This window comes from Ambystoma mexicanum, chromosome 3q (assembly GCF_040938575.1).
Source record: "Ambystoma mexicanum isolate Mex_15411 chromosome 3q, UKY_AmexF1_1, whole genome shotgun sequence".
Taxonomy (NCBI): Eukaryota; Metazoa; Chordata; class Amphibia; order Caudata; family Ambystomatidae; genus Ambystoma; species Ambystoma mexicanum.
The window spans coordinates 650,684,960-650,702,497 of record NC_090926.1 but is presented as its reverse complement, the minus strand read 5'-3'; the positions used below and the strand labels follow the sequence as shown (position 1 = coordinate 650,702,497).

At 52.1% G+C, this 17,538-nt stretch overlaps 2 protein-coding genes across 2 annotated transcripts in view; both read right to left on the bottom strand.

The window, feature by feature from the left end:
• Positions 1-480: 480 nt before the first annotated feature.
• Positions 481-17,538, bottom strand: part of METRNL (meteorin like, glial cell differentiation regulator) — a 34,656-nt gene continuing 17,598 nt past the window's right edge. The window contains exons 3-4 of the mRNA XM_069654545.1: positions 2,669-2,728; positions 481-1,495 (exon numbers count right to left, since the gene is read on the bottom strand). Coding sequence (XP_069510646.1) covers positions 1,179-1,495; positions 2,669-2,728 — 377 coding nt within the window. The 3' untranslated portion in view covers positions 481-1,178. The remainder of the gene's footprint in view (positions 1,496-2,668; positions 2,729-17,538) is intronic.
• LOC138582571 (uncharacterized) lies at positions 4,818-9,867 on the bottom strand. Its single transcript, XM_069653978.1, has 3 exons — positions 9,841-9,867; positions 7,833-8,797; positions 4,818-4,824 (listed from the first exon to the last, which is right to left on the bottom strand). Exons 1-3 carry the CDS (start codon positions 9,865-9,867, stop codon positions 4,818-4,820), a joined length of 999 nt encoding a protein of 332 aa, XP_069510079.1.

Here is a 17,538-nt window from a genome sequence, read left to right as displayed (position 1 = left end):
TGGACGCTGCTACCACTTCCAGCCCAGACCCATCTCCTCCATGTGACACCACTGTTGCCACCCCCTCCCAATGACTACGCGACTGCACCCTTTCTACCTCCTCCTCATGCTGTTACAGGCCATTACTTGGCAACTCTCCACCATCATCGCCCAAGGTCACCACATCTACATCCTCAGGATCAGCCTCCATCTAAATTTGGGGTCCAGACTCTACGGCAACATCTGCCCCAAAACCCACATTTTCAGAATACAAAATGCCCTCAAGGAGATCTAGTATGCCATGTTTGGATTCACCGCTAAAGAAAATCTTCCAGCTCCCATTTGTCCCAAGAACCCTAATCTCACAAAAAGAACAGCAACTGATTTTTCTGAGTGTTACTGCTAGAACAGCACCACAGACTGGAAGTATGTGTCAAGTCTCATGACTTGAACGATCACACCGCACGCAGCAGCTGTTGAAGAAGCAAATCGGCGCACGCGTAAACTCCAGGGGCATTTATTTCTCTGGAACAGAAACAATTTCCCAGCCTGAACGATTCTTGGGGGCGAGGGAAAATAAAAATAAAAGTTTGGCTCCATACATTTCTATCATAAGAAACAACTTCCAATCGTACACCAAGCTTTTTACAAAGCATCATTGTTAAAAAAAAAAGGGGGATTTTTAACTGTGTTCGTCACACTGCCGGCAATGGTTGCAGAATATACCATATCAGATGCTACATCGTGTCAAAAGAGTTCGACATTAGTATTTAAAAACATGTTTTTAAAGTCTGGCTTTGTTTCTTTTCGTTTTAAGACCTTGGAGATCCTTAAAATAAAAGAATCCAATAACTTAAGTTCTTTCGTTTAAGACTTCGGATCAGTTCGGAATTGAGTCTCTGTCTCTTGGGTTGCCTTCAGGGCTCGTACGGAATTGAGTCTCTGTCTCTTGGGTTGCCTTCAGGGCTCGTACGGAATTGAGTCTCTGTCTCTTGGGTTGCCTCCAGGGCTCGTACCGCTGTTCATTTCATTCAGGGTCAGGCTGGCGAGACAAAGGACATTTCCATGGCACCAATGTGGCAGGCCAGCTCTTGGTTCCTTGAAGCAAACATTTTGTTCGACGCTACCACTTGACGCGGCGACATGGTCCATTCCATGCTCAGAGCATTAACGTTGGTCAATGTACAACCGATAGTCCTTCAGTCAGTGCCAATTTCGCAAGGGTTCAGACCCTTCTCCTTCGCCTCCTTGTATATCCTAAGAAAGTCATTGTACCGCGGGGCGCATCCCAGTCTGGGTTCCCCAAAGTGCACGCGGCCCGTAAAGAGGAACTCCCCCTGTCCGGGCTTCACCCCACATTCCAATGGTGTCCTGATCTGGCCCTCCCAGCTCTCATTTGTCCCAAGAACCGTAAAGATTTTGGTCTTTTGTCGGTACAGTCTGTTCACAGCAACGTCAATGATGCTTTTTTGTTCTTCAACATCGTTCGTAACTTCTCGGATGGAGCCTCTGACAACTAGGAAGCAAACAAAGAGTGAGGTTAATGACCATTGTGGGAGCGTGAAATAGCGCCAAATTGCCAACGAATGTTGCATGCCACACAAGCAAGACGTCTGTACGGGCAACTTCTAAAGCAAGCACAGTTTCTCCTGAGCCCACATGCCTGGAAAGCATCAAATAACTTCTCCCTCTACCCTATCCAAGGTGGAGAGCAGGCCAGCCAACTGCAGCACAAGAGGTACTGGTGCAGGTTTGCCTAGTCTGCCCCACCAGCCTGGACAACAATGTTGCACTAAAGGGCCTGGAAAGGTCGGAGTCTAGACCCATACATCCCTGGAATTGTCTTCTTGCATTTCCAACGCAATCTTCCAATTGGGGACAGCAGGAGGGATGGTTGGTTCTGCTGAAACCCGTGTGGTACCAGCTGATAAAACATAACTGGTTAATTGTCATTCCAGCATTGACAAGCTGGTGGGCCACTGTAAACGATACTGTTTCCCCGTCTAACACCCCCCCCCATTAATGCGGAGTGCCTTCTTTAGCCAACAATCACGCCTGAGGAAAGGCGCTGGACCGTTCAGGTGGATGCAAACATGGGTGGAAACTGCCAGTGCCCACCCACATTCCACCACCCGCCTGCACCCTCCCCTGGCCCCGCCATGTTTGTTTTGGCGATTTGACGCCATGGTTCCTGGAACCCCTGCCAGCACCCCAATAACCGAATCCCCACGCAGTTTCAACAAGATACAGTTGAAATGCAATGTGACAGTTCTCAGCCTAGGAGTGGGAACATGTGAGATATAGAAATGTGTGTCAATATTAGAGGTCGCATCTTAGCCCCTCCATTGCAGTACAGAAAGCTGCATCCCTGAACATTGGCCACTACAAGGCTAGAGTTGGAGGACAGCCTTTCCTAAAACTTAAACGAAATGATCTTAACCTGACCTTCGTGCAATCGCCGATTCGTAAAGAAATACCGGCAGTGGAACTTCAAATGGTTCCCCCCAAAATCCCTTATTTTAATGTAACTTGGCAAATACGACGGTTTTCTGGGGCAGTCCATCAAGTTACCTCACATTTGCCAAGACTTCAATAATGATATCGGGCTACACTGCCAGCATCATTATGCGTTTGTGTCTGAAATAAAAAGGCGATTTCTGGGTACAACAGAATACAGGCAGATACTCACCAAAATCACTAGTGCAGACAGCCAAGAGGACCTCCGTGTCTCCGCAGGGGCGGCAGGGAGCTGGAAAGGGAGAGAGAGTAACGCAAGATTAAGCCATGGCGAGTACATAGCCTCAACACGTTCACTTGTTTAGTCCGACAACACACACTGGGTTTGAGAGCAGTAAGAGCTCAGAGGGGAGCGGGGAAGACTGAAATTGGCTCTTGGGGGTGTCGGCCCCATTCGTAATGTACAACTCATTTTTGCCCAAATGCTATCCAATTCTGTAAGATATAGTTTGTATACTAAATATTCCCTAGGACAATAAGAGCACAGCTGGATTTAACATGAAAATTGGCACCCTCACTAATCACACAATTCACTTTTGAATGGAAAAAGAGTAGAGCGATACACCAAAAGGAGGGAGGGTAAGGACGGAAAAACAGAGGGGCAGCACTGCAACAAAAAAAGAAAGCGCAACAGACAAGGAATCAGCGCCACATGCAAGGGAGCCGTGCCACAGGCAAAGCACAGTGGGAATGGGAGCCACAGGCAAAGGCGCAGTGGGGAGGGGAGCGGCGCCACAGGCAAAGGCGCAGTGGGGAGGGGAGCGGCGCCACAGGCAAAGGCGCAGTGGGGAGGGGAGCGGCGCCACAGGCAAAGGCGCAGTGGGGAGGGGAGCGGCGCCACAGGCAAAGGCGCAGTGAGGAGGGGAGCGGCGCCACAGGCAAAGGCGCAGTGAGGAGGGGAGCGGCGCCACAGAGGAAGGCGCAGTGGGGAGGGGAGCGGCGCCACAGAGGAAGGCGCAGTGGGGAGGGGAGCGGCGCCACAGAGGAAGGCGCAGTGGGGAGGGGAGCGGCGCCACAGAGGAAGGCGCAGTGGGGAGGGGAGCGGCGCCACAGGCAAAGGCGCAGTGGGGAGGGGAGCGGCGCCACAGGCAAAGGCGCAGTGGGGAGGGGAGCGGCGCCACAGGCAAAGGCGCAGTGGGGAGGGGAGCGGCGCCACAGGCAAAGGCGCAGTGGGGAGGGGAGCAGAGCGGCGCCACAGGCAAAGGCGCAGTGGGGAGGGGAGCGGCGCGGCAACTCCGGAGAGCAGTGCCACAGGCAATGGAGCAGCGGAGAGCGGCGCGACAGCTTGGTCCAAGAGTGTCACAATCCTTGGCGGATAGCAAGAAAAGTGCAGAGGATGCTGCATCCAGAGGCATGAGCATGTGGCAGCAGCTAAATGAAAGGTGCAAGGCAGGAGGATGGGGTGGTGAGGTAGAAAGGAAAGATTAAACAAGAATTCAGCTTTCCATTACAATATATGCAAGGATCCAGGTTTCCCGTTTATTGATTTATACACCGAAATTCAGATGGAACTCACTTTTAGTGTTTATATGCACACACAAAAAAAAATGGGGGGAAACGGAAATGCAGGACTCTTGGTTTAATAGGAATTTAAATCCTTTTCAAGATGTGTTTAAATGGCCGCAGATATGCAGGCCATGGCTTGTTGTGCATGAACACAGCTCTAGGAGCTTCCCATTCCAGGCGCTGTTTTTTTTTCCACGTACATAAATGTGGAAACATACTAGTTTTAATTAATATGGATAATGCAGAAGGAAAACCCGAAATATAAAATATGGATAAATACGGACATGGTGCATAACTAAATACCATAAACCAGGGAGCTTTAAATATAGAACATACAACAAAAAAAATCCCAGGGAAAGAAAGGTTTCTACATTGGGATCGGAAGACGGTGCAGCACAGAAAGGAGGAGGTAGCGTTACGTTTACTAGCAGTTCCCCGCTGCAACACCCCTTCTACCGCCACCTCAAACTGCCTCACACCCAGCCATTGGAAGCGTTCAATTACACTCCTGGTCCACAATGACCAACAGCCCACATTTGATTTGGGTAGACACGAAGCGCGCTATGAGCAACGAGAGCCTCAGCAAAAGTTTCCTCCAACTGCTCTACTTTCAACCAGATTGGCAGTGTGAAACCAACAAGAGAACACAACAGCGCAACGTGGTGCCCCCGCTTCGAGACTTGCCTAGGGCGACAGTGGAGGGTGCCTGATGCACTTCTGCAGAACCGGCTCGTCGACCTCAGCAAGCAGATGCACGAGTACAGCACACAATGTCCCGCTGCCGCCCAACACAATGACTCAACACGGGCTAGGGTTCAGAATCTGCAACAATGACACAAGAGTAGATTCTTGAAGCAACTGACGCATCCTGCTGTCCCGAAACTCCAAAGAGCCAACCCCTCCCACTGTTCAAAATCACACAAACTCCTGCCACCAAAGCGACCCATCACCAAACTGCCAATATTTCAGGGGACTTGGTTTGTGGCATTTTCTGAGACCCCCCCACAAGATGGGTCCCAATTCTTTTATGTACTTTCTCAAACACTCAAAGATAATGTCACAAATGCAGGTTTGTGAGGCACCAGTTGGGCTGGGGAGCCAATCGTAGCTAGTGGTAACTGTTGGTTTTAAGCTAACCAGGCTCTTCTAGGGTAGAAGCGGGGACCGATAGCTCCGCTCCGAGTGTCCGCTCTGCAAGCCAGACCTCCAGAAGGGGAAAGGTAGGGTAGAAACCATCTAGGGACAGGTGGACGGTTTACCAATACGGAGGGAGGTTCAAGAGTGCAATCACACAGAGAGGTCACAAGATAGAGGGAAAATGATACTCTAAGAACCGCAGGGCATCATCTGAGATGGTGGGGTTCAAAGGGGAGACTGCACGAACAAGGGGGGGGGGCGTTCACCCAAGAGGAAGATAATGCATCAAGCCGTCTCCCACAGGAGCGGGTGGGGCCAAAACTGTGCACCGACACAGGAGCAGAAGCACCGAGCAAGCAAGGGTAAAGTTAGGGACCATAATGGGTTAGAGGAGAGCCAGGATCGAGTAGAACACGGACAAACGCCATAACATTCTTCTACACACGTGGGCCCTCGCTGAGGTCATAGAGGCTAGTCGTGTACCAGCGCATGGTATCAGTGCCAGGCTTGCTGCAGGCAGCGTCCCACCTGGGGCCGCAGGGAGTTCACAGGATGGGTGTGAAATGCGCCCAAGATGCAATGGCGGGAAAACCGCACCATGCCAGCTTCCGTTTCACAGCGGTACCCTATACTTGCCACGTTCATTAGGCAAGAACTGCTGCGTTCTGCATTAAAAGGTCACCAACATGTATAACACCAGCACGTGACCACACACACACACACCCCTACCTACCTCAAGGGAGCACAAGATTCACTGCCATACAAACGAACCCTTCACGTGGCGGTAAAGGGCCCCCAAAACTTAGAACCTTAACATGAATAACGGATGCAATATGGTGGGAGCCACAAAGGGGATAGGTGGGTGGGAAGGTACCATTGGAGAGGTCGTGCTGGGGGAACGGAATTCTTAAGAGTTGTGACAACGAAGCATTTTGTAAAAAAGCATCAGCCCCGAAAATGGAATAAACGGGGAGGGCACAAAACCGAAGAAAATGCTTAAAGTAAACCGCGGATAATAGCCTTGGGCAAATATGGGGGGGGGGGGGGAGGGCTGGCCGGGTCTACAGAAATACAAAATACAGCAACGTTTACAACCGCGCTATGCGTGCCATTCGCGTAACGGGGCGGAGGCCTACGCCAGGCATCGCGCGCTCAAGTGACCCCACTCCCCCCCCCGCACCCACCCCCGGCCCTCGGGTCGGCCTCACGCACTCCTGCTCCGCAGTGAGAGGAGGGAGGCCTGCAATGGCAGCTCGCCCGTAACTGCTCTGCAGGGTTATGCGGACCATTCCAGCTATGCAGCAAGGGCATTCCAAGCCCTCGTGAAGCAGGGGCCAAGAAATGCAGCTGCAGAGGGCTGGGGAGATGCACTCCTCAAACCAGGGCAGATTCACGGGTCTGCTCGGGAAAGGGCAGGGCGGAGGAATGGGACAGGGTGGGGGGAAATGGGTCTGCTCGGGAAAGGGCAGGGTGGAGGAATGGGTCCGCCTGGGACAGGGTGGGGGGGAAATGGGTCTGCTCGGGAAATGGGCAGGGTGGAGGAATGGCACAGGGTGGGGGAAATGGGTCTGCTCGGGAAAGGGCAGGGTGGAGGAATGGGTCCGCCTGGGACAGGGTGGGGGAAATGGGTCTGCTCGGGAAATGGGCAGGGTGGAGGAATGGGACAGGGTGAGGGGAAATGGGTCTGCTCGGGAAAGGGTGGGGTGGAGGAATGGGACAGGATGGGGGGAAATGGGTCTGCTCGGGAAAGGGCAGGGTGAAGGAATGGGACAGGGTGGGGGAAATGGGTCTGCTCGGGAAAGGGCAGGGTGGAGGAATGGGTCCGCCTGGGACAGGGTGGGGGGAAATGGGTCTGCTCGGGAAATGGGCAGGGTGGAGGAATGGCACAGGGTGGGGGAAATGGGTCTGCTCGGGAAAGGGCAGGGTGGAGGAATGGGTCCGCCTGGGACAGGGTGGGGGAAATGGGTCTGCTCGGGAAAGGGCAGGGTGGAGGAATGGGACAGGATGGGGGGAAATGGGTCTGCTCGGGAAAGGGCAGGGTGGAGGAATGGGACAGGGTGGGGGAAATGGGTCTGCTCGGGAAAGGGCAGGGTGGAGGAATGGGTCCGCCTGGGACAGGGTGGGGGAAATGGGTCTGCTCGGGAAATGGGCAGGGTGGAGGAATGGGACAGGGTGGGTGAAATGGGTCTGCCCGGGAAAGGGCAGGGTGGAGGAATGGGTCCGCCTGGGACAGGGTGGGGGAAATGGGTCTGCTCGGGAAATGGGCAGGGTGGAGGAATGGGACAGGGTGGGGGGAAATGGGTCTGCTCGGGAAAGGGCAGGGTGGAGAATGGGTCCGCCTGGGACAGGGTGGGGGAAATGGGTCTGCTCGGGAAAGGGCAGGGTGGAAGAATGGGTCCGCCTGGGACAGGGTGGGGGAAATGGGTCTGCTCGGGAAAGGGCAGGGTGGAGGAATGGGTGCGCCGGGGACAGGGTGGGGGAAATGGGTCTGCTCGGGAAATGGGCAGGGTGGAGGAATGGGACAGGGTGGGGGAAATGGGTCTGCTCGGGAAAGGGCAGGGTGGAGGAATGGGTCCGCCTGGGACAGGGTGGGGGAAATGGGTCTGCTCGGGAAATGGGCAGGGTGGAGGAATGGGACAGGGTGGGGGAAATGGGTCTGCTCGGGAAAGGGCAGGGTGGAGGAATGGGTCCACCTGGGACAGGGTGGGGGAAATGGGTCTGCTCTGGAAATGGGCAGGGTGGAGGAATGGGACAGGGTGGGGGGAAATGGGTCTGCTCGGGAAAGGGCAGGGTGGAGGAATGGGTCCGCCTGGGACAGGGTGGGGGAAATGGGTCTGCTCGGGAAAGGGCAGGGTGGAGGAATGGGTGCGCCTGGGACAGGGTGGGGGAAATGGGTCTGCTCGGGAAATGGGCAGGGTGGAGGAATGGGACAGGGTGGGGGAAATGGGTCTGCTCGGGAAAGGGCAGGGTGGAGGAATGGGTCCGCCTGGGACAGGGTGGGGGAAATGGGCAGGGTGGAGGAAAGGGACAGGGTGGAGGAATGGGTCTGCTCGGGAAAGGGCAGGGTGGAGGAATGGGTCCACCTGGGACAGGGTGGGGGAAATGGGTCTGCTCGGGAAATGGGCAGGGTGGAGGAATGGGACAGGGTGGGGGAAATGGGTCTGCTCGGGAAAGGGCAGGGTGGAGGAATGGGTCCACCTGGGACAGGGTGGGGGAAATGGGTCTGCTCGGGAAATGGGTAGGGTGGAGGAATGGGACAGGGTGGGGGAAATGGGTCTGCTCGGGAAATGGGCAGGGTGGAGGAATGGGACAGGGTGGGGGAAATGGGTCTGCTCGGGAAATGGGCAGGGTGAAGGAATGGGACAGGGTGGGGGAAATGGGTCTGCTCGGGAAATGGGCAGGGTGGAGGAATGGGACAGGGTGGGGGAAATGGGTCTGCTCGGGAAAGGGCAGGGTGGAGGAATGGGTCCACCTGGGACAGGGTGGGGGAAATGGGTCTGCTCGGGAAATGGGCAGGGTGGAGGAATGGGACAGGGTGGGGGGAAATGGGTCTGCTCGGGAAAGGGCAGGGTGGAGGAATGGGACAGGGTGGGGGAAATGGGTCTGCTCGGGAAAGGGCAGGGTGGAGGAATGGGACAGGGTGAGGGAAATGGGTCTGCTCGGGAAAGGGTCAGAGGGGAGGAAAGGGAGGGAAGTTTCTGTTTGGGAAGGGGGCAGTGAGAGCGTTGCCTCGCAGGGGCACTGTCATGGTAGCGGCCTTACAAGTCAGGCCCTCTGCCTATAAACGCAGTGCCAGGCCAGGGCTGTAAATGAGGAGACATCAGGCTGGAGTCTGGTGGTGCCAGCTGATGAGCAGGGAAACCGCTCATCCCTTTTATTGAAGTTGTCACAGGGTCACTGCCATATGACATGAGCCCTTATCGGGTACGCGTTTCCTTAAAAGGGCACAACAATACAGGGAGGAGGAGTGGGTCGACATAAGCGACGGTCTGCTCAGGGAAGAGGGGCAGCAGTGATCACTGTTTACCATAGGAAAGAGAAAGCTAGAGCAACGGATCTGGGTGGAGCAAGGGGGGGGGCGTGGAGCAAGAGGTCTGCTGGGGGGTGAGGGTGGAGCAAGAGGCACTAGGTCTGCTCAGTGAAAGGTGTAGAGTTGGGTCTGGGGAGGGAAGGGTAGCACGAGTGTTCTGCTCAAAGAAGGTTGAAGTAATGGAAATGGAAATGCTAAACAAAGGGTAAGACCCACACGGTACTGTTCTCGCACTGAGGACAACGAATAAGACAAAAGATGGAGACGATTCCCATTAATCTTTTTCAGCGAATTACCCTTTCCAGCAAATTCAAATGGACCTGAAAGTCTTCAAAATTAAAATGATAATCATTCCGACCTCAACGAAGTGCACTTCAGATGTGCGCATCAAAGCACACCATACCAAATCGGAACACGCATGGGGCAAATACAGCAGTGGGGAAGGCATCCCCCGCCCAGGCACTGCCCTAATAGTACTGCCTTTTCATTCAATGGCAGCAGCTCAAGAGGGTATCCAGGCATACGAGGTCCGTGCCTGCACGTCCCCAATGCCTGTACACAAGCTAAAACTGTTGGCTTTATCAATGCTAGTTTTGACAATAACTAGTGTGCAAGAAACAGGCGAGAGGACACTATTGAAAAAATCAAGTGGCTGAAGGCACGGTACATACTTGTTGCACCAGGAGCCCAATTACCATGGCAATTACGCTATTTACTCTCAGTAGACTGCTTTGAAATAACACTGGTAGGCCCTACACAGCACACAGGTTGAAGTTAATGTCTGATAGAAATAGCTCAAAGAGATCCCAAGAGGATGCGTTTTGAGGAGGGGGGGTTACGTAGGGAGTAGGAATGGCCATAGGGCTTAGCATGGCCATGGGCAGTCAACAGATGGGTAAATAACATAAGAATACACATGGTGTGTACCCCCTCACAGACTAAAACTAAAAGTAAATGAGCACCCAGCCCAAGTTCGCAGTCTGCAGCCAAGGATTGAATGGACCGGGTGCCTCGTCTCCACCCTTACCCTTTGGGTGTTTCCAGACACGTCATCAGCAGGCAGTGAGAGGGTCTGGCACTAAAGCCCCATGTGAAGTAAAAGGCACAAGTTCACACTGCAGTGGACATCTTCAAGCCTCACCAGCCTAGTGCCTAGAATCGATACATACGCTTCAGTGCCCACTAATGCGTGTTGGCTCACAATTGCGAAATGAACGATCAAGATATATTATTGCACAACCGACTCCGCCTTTCGTCATTTGCAGGGTGTGATAACACCAGTGATCAGGAGTGGTTGATGAGCATTATGTAAATGGCGAGGATGCTTGCTGTATCCGCACAGGGTGTGCCTCACTGCTCCCGTGCACCGCGGCCTTTCGGGCGCTCGACTCCGACTGGGATAACACGGCATATAACACTGCTTTTCTTCGCACCTTCTCTTTAGAAAGATGAAAGGGGAGACGCCAAGTAGTTTGAGCACTCAAAACTTTAAGCCTAGAACAACACGCCAATTCAGGCCGAGTGGCTGCGCGCTTTTCTGGATCCTCGCAAAGCCCCCGGTGCTCCCAATGTAAGCTACTTGCGTTATAAAGGCTGCATTGTGCGGAGCTGCTGCCGGCCCTGCTGGGAATGCCTCCGACAGACTCCGGCACCAGCCCGGAGTAACCCGAGGCCGGGCCGCCGTGTTCCCGCCCAAGGAGCCTGGGCTCGCGTTTCACCGTTCCTCGCCGGGGAATAGTCGCGTTACCGCTTCGTGGAGCGATTTGCCCTCCGACCCCAATGCCGCCGAGGGAGCACGGCCATGCTAACAACAGACCACACGTGTTGGCCAACAGAGCCAATGCGTGTATATGCCAGTCACCTCTAACTCGGGCGCAGGGGCAAACCCTCCACCACAGGGGTGCAAGTGGAAAAAAGGGACAAGTGGTACTCTGGCTGCACCCATAAAGGAGGGGGTGGAAGGCTCGGACAGATGGGTGGGGCGGAGCTGGCAGGATCACAAACATTGGCTCAAATTAGTTGGATTTCAATGTCTACAGTAATAATGTAGAGTTTACATAGAAAAACTAAAATTGCATAACAAAGCCACATGACAGCATGTAAAGCCTTATAGCAATATGTTAAGCCAAAGAAAAGCATTGTGGCTTTAACTTTCACATCCTGAATGGTAAACTACAAGTCCCAGAATGCAAGATGATTCCAACCTGAACAGTCTAGTTAATCTCACGGTACTTTCAGTGATTTAAGACATGTAATAAAAGAAGTTGTGCACACAGCCATGCAGATTGTTTGTCCAAACTTCCGGCACGTGGTTATTCGTGATGTTGAAAACATTTGATTAGCGACTTAATCAACTTTATTGTTTTGCATATCACGATAGCAGACATCACAGATATAAACAGATCTTCAATTGGGCGCTTCGTGTTGCTCACTTCAACTAGCACAGATGTGCAAGCTAGCTGGGATTGTGTGAGCTCTTTGAGTTGGAAACGCTCCATCAGCCATATGAACGGCCCGGCCACTGATCAAAGAAATGTGTTTGCGACCCGAGCACCTTAAGGACCTGCAGAGCCACAGATTTGGTGGTGGGGGGAGGGGGGGACTGTGTGTCTGGGCGTGTGTGTCTGTGTCTTTTCTTAGCTGTGACTTGGGAAACTGGCAGTGCTTGGATGTCCAGCCTAAAAAGATTCTAGATTTGGCTCAAGAAAAAGCGTCCAGGGCGCGTTTGAGACTTTAAACTAAAGGTATGCTCTGTAAAAACTAAAAGAAGGAGTGGCACGGCGTACCAATGATGTATACTACACTTCCATCGCTGATCCACGCCGCTCCCCTGTGCTGATGGAGGTTAAAGTGTACTCCCATTCGACCAATTCTCAGAGGAGTATTTACAACAGTGTGCCGGCCCTTCCTCACTTTGTACCGGTGGTAGTACTGCACGCTTCCCCGCGGTCCCCGTCAGTTCTGAAGGGTAGGGGCAGTTGATTCAGCAGGGCCACATCTATTCTGAGATAATAGTATGTTCCAGGTACCCCTTGTTAATCCTCAGTGGTGTACCCGTCCATTCCCGTTCTTAAGGGCAGCCACCATTCGTCAACTGCCCAGAGGTCAATGTGTGCCACCGGCCCCCAATTTTTCTCGAGTGACTTAACCTCATAGGTAAGCGTGTCACCAGTTCTCTCATCTGTGCAGTAAAAATGTGCCGCGTTTGTCATCGAAGGAAGGCATAAAAGCAGGGTTGCGCAATTGGAGGGTACGGTGGCTGAAGCAACCACCCTTTCAATTTTGTCACCACAACATCCTTGTTAGTAGCCCCAAAGCGATTGATTGTAGATCATATCATGCCAGCTGGCCAACAATGCCGGGCGCGCAGTGGCCCATTGAGATATTCCTGCACTGTGCAGGAGCACTCCTGTGCACCATCCTAGATTTAGGGGGTGGATTTGAGGACTCTGGGTGGGAACACTGGAAACGGAACTTTCCCAGAGCACGCTACCTTTTCCACCAGTGCATAGTGTTTACTACGGATCACGGGAGGGGGTAAGAATTTACAACTCCATGCACAGATTACTGAACACCTGAAACATGAATTGCGATTGTAGCCAGTCGAGTAACTGAAAATATTGGGGGAGGGAGTGAAATCTAAAGGAAAGGCGCCCCTGCCAAATTGGGGTGGGTACCAACACTGTTGTCCCCTCCCTAAAATGACACTCATGGTGTTGGGACAAATGCAAGTGGCGAGCGAAAACGTTTACTAACTTCCACAGGCTGATTCAACTCTTGAAGCTTTGAATGGCTCAAAACGATTAATACCAAGCCCAACCTCCCTTAGATATGGCATCAGGAGGATAGCTCAGGGGCACAGGTTCAAATCCTGGTTCCGGCTTAGAGAGCGATTAAAACCGAACGGTCCACTGCAGCCTATAAAACATCCCATCATAAACACCTTCACCAAACATCTGATCATTAATGCCTCTATCACAGCCTATGACATCGTCCTGCATATCCCAATATTAGCACCTGTACAGGTCCGTATTCTCAGTCAATACAGTGTTCAAAATCAATGGGAGCCATTTGTGCCCTGCTTTTAGCCTATGAGAGCGTGGTTACCTTAAAACCAAGAGCTACCAGGAACCCATATTGGCTCCCTAGGACAAACTGGTGCCTTACAAACATGCACATGTGACATTAACGGAGTATTTGAGAATGCTGATAAAGACGAATTAGGACACGTCGAGAGCACAGTCAAACACAACGGATCATACATAACGGGTGCATCTCATGTGGCTGTTGGATTTGTGATGCGCTGTGTACTCGCTCATGGTTCCCCAGTGCTAGCTCCTGTCTACTGGGTAATGGCCAACACCTGGCTCTTGCTCATCAAGAAATGATTGCAAACCGTGCAATTTCATGCCACTTTAATGCAAACAAACAACTACAGCATCCAGCGCACATAGCACAGCGGCATTACATGCACTCAACTTTCCGCCATGCTGCCTCAACTGCAGACACCAGAGCCCAGTGTGACCGAATGTGGATACCAATCGCCGCCGCTCAACACGGCCCACCATTGAGAGCTGCTGTCCAATTGCAATCTACCGCTACTGAATAACACACGACTCCATTTTCAGAGGACCCACCCACACACACACTCATCCATGCATGACTTCTACGTCGCATTGTGTAGCCACTCATTTAGGAGCCTTATAGCTGATTGGGACCACTTTGTACCCCCCCCAGTCTTCACTAGTGTGTGTATCACTACAGAAGTGCAGCTCCTAATCCGTCCACCTCCCATCACAGTGCACCGTGGTGCGATCAACTCTGCAATACCTCGCGCCTCCGCAGCAGATTGCTGCAAGCAGCCTGCACAAATCTACCCCAACATCACTGCCTCGCTGCTTTCCTACCCTAGCTGTTATATTCTACCCTCCTTGAACAAAACATGACATCGCTCCATTTAGTACCACCTCTGAAAATAATGCGCAAGGCCTCCAGCTTCACACGGGTAAAGTTAAAATAAAAGACGGTGAGGTGAAGGGCAGTGCGATGAGGTGAGGGGTAACGCAAGGGTCTAGCTGTCCATTTAGTAGCTAATATTAATTACTTCTGTCTGTACATTTATCTTCGCATATAGGAACAGATACTGCCAAGTGTTATTCTTTTTCAAGGGCATTTCCCCAGGCACTGCCATAATGGTGCCACCTTGCCATTAGAGGGCAGCAGCTGGCAAATGGTATTACTACTTGCCTGCCAAATACTTATAAAAAGAGCCCTAACTTTTGGCTTCACCAATGCTTGTTCTTAACAGCAGTTCAGTGCAAGAAACTGATGCAAGGACACACACAGTGCTTATAAATCAAGTGGATGAAGGCTCATTTGTTTAAGAGATTTTGATTACACCAGTAGCTACTTTACACTTGCAACTAAGTCCAGACCTTTCAGAAGACTGCTTAGAAATAACATTGGCATCCCCTTAAAAGCACAGAGCTATATCAGAGATCCCCGCAAGTGAGGTGGGAGAGCAGTGGTGCTTTGGGTGGGGAGGGGCAGGCAGACAGCCCAGCTCTCGCATAACTTCACTCCCCATGCCAATAATGTCAGCTTATAGGCAGCACTTACAACGCCACTTAACAGCCAAGGGTAATGCATTCCTTAGAGAGGCTTGCAATTCACTCAGAGGAAATGCAGTCTACACGCTATGCATCCAGTAGGATGTACTATATTGGCATGATTCAGGAATCACAGGCTGTTTAGCCAGATTATTGAGTTGAGCACCCACCTATAGGTGACGGGTTGGCATCAAGTAGGGCCCGACTCAAACATTCACCGGTCTATATCGATAGAATGAGAATCGTTAAATTGGGTAATATTGGCACTGGGACATTAAGATTACGTTTTACACTGAACAGAGCATTACAGCGCATGCGCACCTCTCAGAAGCCACAGGACTGGGCCTTTATGGAGCGCTTTGCTTTGAACATGGGGTCTTTCTTGAGGGAACAGTCTAGGAATGTTGTAAATCCATCACAGTAGAACAGCTTTGGCTACCCACTGCGTGCCCTGTACATGATATCATGGGCAAATCACTGTGATCCACGTCAGGGAGCAGCCACAGACACATGGAAACGGGGCAGATGGGTTATTCTATGCCAGGCCCCGAGAGAAGTCACACATAGTTGGCAGGGGGTGCAAAATGGCAAAATTTCACTACGGTCTCAACTAATATGGATATAATGTTCTCCGCACTCCTGCAAGCGTAGCTGACATTTAAAAAGCGCCTTGTGCAACACGTGGGCCTGTCCAACACTTGGCGCTGGACTCATCCGCGTTATTGTACTGCATAAATGCACACCAGAAAAGAACATTAGTGTCCACTATTGAGACAATTCACCCGATTACATTATTGTGATGTAACAAGCAAGGACTTCAGGATGATGCTAGAGATGACAGCATCCGAATTGAATCCACCAGCACGTTTCTATGGTTTCCAATATTGAGTGATGGATACAGTGGCTATTGGGAGGGATTCCTAGCGAAATCAGGACCAGGCTGGTGGCCACACCCTGCACCGTCAGGTAAGAATTGGCCCGCTCCAAAGACTGCTCACGGAATGGGACCCAGGGCGGGCCCTCTGGCCCGGCACTCGAGCCCCCATCCCCAGAACTACCTGTGAAGAGAATGGGCCACCAGCGAGTCCATAGGGGGCCAGGCATGTAGCAGGGATTCAGTCACACGTGTGCACTGGCTCTTCAATTTCCATTGCTCTCAATTCTGTATAGACCACAAGTTGAAAACTCATGGGTGCCTGGAAATAATATTGGGGACCCGGGGCACTACACCAGCAACGCTAAGAAGTTCCTTCCAAGCCACGCCTTCCATAGTAAATAAGGCAACATGTACGGGTAATACACATTTGAGGACAATAAAATACTGCATTTGCAGCAAATCGGTTTACAAGTCCAGAGGAGGAGTTGAACTTGTCGCTGCATAGAGAATTCCATGTCCTGCGCACCCAAGAATACCCAACCAAAATCACCATGTTTCTGGCAAACGGGCCCTTTCTCAAGGCTAGCTCGTATCCTTGATGCATGAGTCCTCCATGGCTCTCTAGAGCTCAGTGATTCCTGGGCGAACGGGATTCAAGACGAACACGAACTCACCATCGTCGGCGTAGGTCATCTCTGCCGATAAGTGACGCCGCTGGGGGTCTTGAGGGAAAAAAAAAAAAAGCAGCCTACCTCTGGAGCAATCGTGCCAAATGTCAACTGGACTTAAACGGCTACGCTTCGAAAGAAATTCGGGATGTGGAAGCAAGGATACGTGAGCCCTGGACAGGAGTGGCCATCATAGCATGGCCCGTGGGCTACCAACTCTAAAATCAAGATGCTACAAGTCAACACCTGCTTTATTAACACTGATGATCTGGCCCCAAAGCCTTCCTGGTCTGAATATGCTCTGCTCAAAACCAACCCCCTCACCCCCCCCCCCCCCCTGTTTACACCCCCCACTGAGGCAGCACCACAAGATTCAGGAAACCAGCTCATTTCACAGGCAACGGTGGGGGTCATGGTAAAAACAATAGACTTGCAAAGAAATATTCTTACTCTGCCCCCACACACCTGGGTCAATTACACGGGGTACGGGGAGGTCAGCCTTGGGGTCTGCTGGGGCAGCGCCACTCTTGCTGCAAAGGGAATGGGAATGCAACCAGGTACCATCTGGGCTACTGGGATTAAGAGGTGGCTGGGGTTGTTGCCCTTGAGAAACAGAGGGTAACCGATTATCAAGTACAAGGACAGAGATTGGGCAGACGACAATGGGGCGGGGGACTTCAGAGAGCACATGGGACCCCGTTAAGGCTGGACCTATCGTGGCTCTTTCTCTGCCACCAGAAAGAACGCCTCATTGAGAAAAGTTCAGCTTCGCAAAGGCTTCACGTTGATGCGCTCTTCTCCATTGGTAGGAATATTTGGGATAAGGCTTTGGATGCACAACCAAGCTGAAAAACAACTTGCGTAATCCCTTTATCCAAAGCCGAGTCAAGTATTGAGCCAATGGCGGTGTTTTTATATCAGGATGAAATGGTTCAATCTCCACCTGCACTCAGAAATAGCGTAGATGCGACAAAGGGCCCCCGCTCTCAAACTCTGGATGCAAGGAGAATCCATGGGCTCTGAGAATCCACAGAATATTGAAACTCGCCAACCTTGCGTCATCCTCCAGCGACACATTTGATGTGAAATTGGGAGCCTAATTCAGTACAAATGTGCACGCGCCCAGGAACCTTTCTGGTGGGCCTGGCCCCTAGAGGGAATAGGCGGGTGGGAAGTGCATAGGCGAGGCCGGCTTCCTTGCAGTATGCTTCAGCT

Coding starts and splice junctions, on each gene's coding strand:
- LOC138582571 (XM_069653978.1), bottom strand. CDS start 9,867: ATGGTAATTGGGCTCCTGGTGCAACAA. Junction 8,798..9,840: donor TTGGGCTCCTGGTGCAACAA/GTATGTACCGTG, acceptor CCCTTTCCCGAG/CAGACCCATTTCCCTCACCC.